This window comes from Carcharhinus amblyrhynchos, chromosome 16 (genome assembly GCF_965287045.1).
Source record: "Carcharhinus amblyrhynchos chromosome 16, sCarAmb.v2.hapA, whole genome shotgun sequence".
In the NCBI taxonomy this organism is placed as follows: Eukaryota; Metazoa; Chordata; class Chondrichthyes; order Carcharhiniformes; family Carcharhinidae; genus Carcharhinus; species Carcharhinus amblyrhynchos.
Window position 1 is genome coordinate 60422719 of NC_137339.1, and position 4814 is coordinate 60427532.

The window sequence follows — 4814 nt, forward strand, 5'->3', positions numbered from 1 at the left end:
AGGCCAGCTTTAAAATTCCAGACTTTATTTAATTGAACTCAAATTTCTCTAGTTGGCATTGTGGGAATGGAACCTGTTCCCCCATAGAGAATTTGCCTGGATTACTAGTTCAACTACATTATGAAAATGCCGTGTCTGACTGGCAGAAATTGGAATTCAATGAGTCCATTCCACTGGTATCTTTCTTCAGTCCACTGCTTTCTTCTTCATTCTCAACCATGTGGCTCTTCTTGATGCTGTCTGCAAACGTTTCACTTACACTCCCAACATTACGTCTTAAATGATTGATATTTAACACATGCACATAGCAAGGAATCTTTTCCAGAGCCCATCCAGAGTCTCCAGCACATCCGTTAGCTGAATGCTTTGTTTCCTCAGTTACTGAGCCACTTTTGGATCCAGTGTGCCACTTCCCTCTGGGTCCATGGAGCTGTTAATTTATTCATTAGTCTGGCACATGGGCCCTTGTCAATGGCCTTGTACTACTGAGTCCAAGGCCACCCAGAGATAAAGTCAGAACTGCAGAGGGGTACACTTCATTGAGTTAGACCATGAGCCAATGTTAGGCCCACCTCCCAGCTCTCATTTTGCACAGTGTTTCTGCTAAGTGTTCTTTTTATTATCCTAATTTTTTTTATTCAACAAATTGGTTCCTTTATCTCCCTTGCCTTTTCAATACGTGCCAAATGAGATACAGTCCAGCCCTGGGAGAGAGGCTCACGTCCGTCGATCTCTTGCAGCTCGGACACGAGGGGCCTTGACTTCACCCTGCAGCATCGCTCCTGCCTCCAGGGCAGTGGGCGTTTGGCGATGGGCCGAGGCAGCTGGTGGACTGGTGTCCTGAGTGAGGCCGGCAGGCACCCCTCCTGCTGCCGTGCCAGCTCTGAGTTGCGGAAGGGCAGCCTGCAGGAGGTCAGTGACCTGCCCAAAGCCCCGGTCGACGTGTGTGCACAGCCTGTCCAGGCCAGAGGAGATGGCACAGGTCAGGCTCTGGATGGCACCAGTCTGGGCCTTGATCAACGATGCCAGGGCTGGCGTGGCAGGCTCCTGGGCCGGGGAGTGGGCCACAGCCTCCACTGAGCTGACCACCCGCTCCATGGTCGACTGCAGGGCGCTGACGCCTTGTGGCAGGATGCCGCAGAGGATGGAGGCTGAGTCTTCAACGCTCTCAGACAGGGTGAGGCAGCTCCGAGACAGGCTGTCCAAAGCCTCCAGCAACTGGTGGTGCACATGGAAGATCTTTCGTTTGAAGGCCGGGCCGCTCAAGTCATTGTCTTTGTCCTCATCGGCGTAGCTGGATTCTGAGCCAGCTCCGTGGCCGTCTGCCTCCTGCACTGTCCTCTCCAGGATCAGCTCCTGCTCCCGATGGCCAAATAACTCGCCCGGTGCCGATTCTTCCACCTCGCTGTCCCTGCTGTCAGAGACGCTGATCTCTCTGCTGGGGTACTGGAAGGACAGAGCCGGCGAGGGGGCTTCTTCCATCAGGTGGTGCTGCTCCTCCAGTTCCTGTCCTGTGAGCGTCAAGTAATGAGACAGACCTGGAACGAGAGGGAGAAGGAGGACAAGGGTCAGCCAGGTGGAAGCAACTGCAGCACAAAGCAGCTCTAAGGATGCACAAGCAACCCCCACCCCCGGCTAGAAAGCCAGAGCCGGCTAAAGAGAATCCAGAAGCCACCCTGTGGAACTCGGCCCCCTGCCTCGCCGTTCTCGATGCTCCGCCGGCTGTATATCTCCACGATGTCCAGGGCCTCCTGCTCCATCTGGGTCGGGGCTTGAATGGAGGCAGGTCGCTCACCACCACAGCTCTGGGGGTTCCTCTGTTTCTGGGCCAGCTTGTCCTGTAGAGAGAGGGAAGCAAAAGGACTGAGTTACTAAGGAGATGGGTGGGGAATGGAGACGGCGGTCCGAGTGGGTTAGTGGGGATGGGGAGGAGGAGCGGGGTGGGGAGACGAGACACGGGAGGTGGAATGGAGTGGGTTAGCGGTGAAGGGGAGAGGGAGCCAGTGGGAGGGAGGTGAAGAGTGGGTGGGTGGGGAGGAGAGAGTGCAGGAAGAGCAGAATGCATTATTGGGGAGGGGGAGCTGGGGGTCCGTGTGCATGAGTCGCAAAAACCAAGTCTGCAGGTGCAGCAGGTGATCAAGAAGGCAAATGGAATGCTAGCCTGTATAGCGAGGGGGATAGAATATAAAAGCAGGGAGGTCTTGCTGCAACTGTACAGGGCACTGGTGAGGCTGCAGCTGGAGTACTGTGTGCAGTTTTGGTCGCCGCACTTGTGCAAGGATATTTTGGCCTTGGAGGGAATGCAGAGGAGGTTTACTAGGCTGATACCGGAGATGAGGGGGTTGGACTATGAAGAGAGACTAAATAGACTGGGTCTGTACTCATTGGAGTTTAGAAGGATGAGGGGGGAATCTTATAGAGACACATAAGATAATGAAAGGGATGGATAGGGTAGAGGTAGAGAGATTCTTCCTGCTTAGAAAGGATAGCAGGACTAGAGGGCACAGCCTCAAGATAAGGGGGGGGGCAGTTTAGATCGGAGTTGAGGAGGAACTTCTTCACTCAAAGGGTGGTGAATCTCTGGAATTCTCTGCCCGTTGAAGTGGTGGAGGCTACCTCGCCAAATATATTTAAGTCACGGGTAGATAGGTTTCTGATAGACAGGGGAATTAAGGGTTATGGGGAGAAAGCGGGAAAGTGGAACTGATCCACTTCAGATCAGCCATGATCTTATTGAATGGCGGAGCAGGCTTGAAGGGCTAGATGGCCTACTCCTGCTCCTATTTCTTATGTTCTTATGTGCCAAACAACACAAGAACAGCTTCCCTGATGCCATCAGACTTTTAAATGGAGGGGCGTGAGCTACCTCGCATTAAGTTGATCTTTCTCTGCACCTTAGCTATTACTGTAAAATAAATCCTGCACTCCTTTCCTTCCCTACGTATGGTATGCTTTGTCTGTATAGTGTGTAAGAAACAATACTTTCACTGTATATTAATACAAGTGACAATAATAGATCAATTCAAACAAAAGTTCCCCCCTTTTTATATTCCATTCCTTTTGCAAAAAATTACATTCTTCCTCCTAATCACTGTTTCTGAATGCTAACTTGTTTTGTGGCTCATGAATGAGGACACCCAGACCCTGTCTGTACCTCAGGTTTCTGCAACATCTCCCTGTTTAAATAATATCTTATTAATAGTTGATTCACACAGACAGATTTATTGCAGAGCAGAAGCAGGCCATTTAGACCATTGTGTCTGCGCCAACTCTCTCTCCTGCCAAGCATCATGACTTAGCGCTGACCTCTTGCCTTTTCTTCGAAGAATCATGTAATGCCCTCTGGAATGCCTCGATTGAATCTGCCTCCACCAGCCTTCCAGACCCCAAACACTCAATGTTCTTGCTCTGTCGCTTCTTTCATGAATCAGTGCAAATCCATCTACCTCCACCTTCACCCCCACCCTCCCCCCCTAATTCTTGAGGGTGAACTCATGAGTTTCAATTCCAGCCTTGGGTGACTATGGGGTGTTTATATGTTCTCCTCGTTTCTGTGTGGGTTTCCTCTAGGTGTTCCCACTGTCCAAAGATGTGTAGGTTAGGAAGATTGGCCATGCTAAATTGCTCCTTACTGCCCAAAGATGTGTTGGTTTGATGGATTAGCCATGGGAAACGGGTTATGGGGATAGGACAGGGAAGTGGGCCTGGATAAGATACTTAGTGCAAATATTATGGACTGAATGGCCCCTTCTGGAGTGTTGGGAATCTGAGATTCAATAACAGTATTTCTCTTATCTGCACTCTGTCCAGCCCTCCCTTGTTCTGCCCGCCAAAGTGGACAAGTTCACATTTACCCCTTACCCCATTCCCAGACATCAGCGCCCGCCTCATGTCACACTTACCCTTGCAGTGCGGGTAAGGTCGTTGAACTTCTTGCGGCACTGCAGCCAGGTCCTGGGGGTGATGCTTTTGAGGTTGACATAGAGTGCCACCTCTCTCCAGGCCTGGCGCAGGGTTTGCCTGGGCATCTTCCTGCCATCTGAGGGGAAGAGGACCTCCTTGTGGGCTCTCACCTGCTCCACCAGCACCTTGAGGGCAGCATCGCTAAAACGGGGAGCCCTGGGTTCCACCATGCCCACTCTGCAGGGAGGGGGGCGTTCCCGGCCAACACCCCACACAAGTACTACTAGCCGATGTTAAGATCGGGCTTGGAATGGGCGTGGGGTGCGCCGGAAATTGCTCGGCTGCCGGAACTCCCGCCCCAGTTCCAGGCGTACGGGACGCCGCGCTCGCAGCGCCGCTTCTCAATGGCTCCGCCTGGCCCGGGGCTCGCCACGCGTCGTCCAATCAGAGACAAAGAGCCGCTTCGTCAGAACAGGCGCAGCCAATCGGAAGCAAAGGGCCTGGTGGTCAGGATAGGCGCAGCCAATCGATGGGCGCAATCCCGACTGCTGTGAAAATTGACATTTCCCCCCCCCCCGGGCGGAGCGGGAGCGGAGAATCCGGGACGAGGGGGATCTGGAAATAAGGGGATATTTGGGAGGAGGTATTCGGGAGGATGGAGATCCAGGAGGACGAGGGGATTCGGGGAAGAACAAAGAGGTAAGATGGAGGGGAGTAAAGAGGGAAGGGTGGGGGAGAGCGAGGGGCTGGGGCAGAGCATGTGGGTAGGGGGAGAAAGAGGGAATGAGACAAAGGGGAGGAAAGGGGTAGGGGAGAAAAGGAGGGAAAGGTGATAAAGAGAGGTGGTAGGGAGAGCTGAAGGTGGAAGGAGATGGGATGAATGATAGTTGGGGTGTGTGAGGAATAAGGGG

General features: G+C 52.8%; 1 protein-coding gene across 1 annotated transcript; it reads right to left on the reverse strand.

The window, feature by feature from the left end:
* On the reverse strand, window positions 1-4241 carry LOC145353748 (uncharacterized). Its single transcript, XM_080204520.1, has 3 exons — window positions 3903-4241; window positions 1676-1838; window positions 1-1538 (listed from the first exon to the last, which is right to left on the reverse strand). Exons 1-3 carry the CDS (start codon window positions 4131-4133, stop codon window positions 718-720), a joined length of 1215 nt encoding a protein of 404 aa, XP_080060646.1. The 5' UTR covers window positions 4134-4241; the 3' UTR covers window positions 1-717.
* Window positions 4242-4814: the final 573 nt, after the last annotated feature.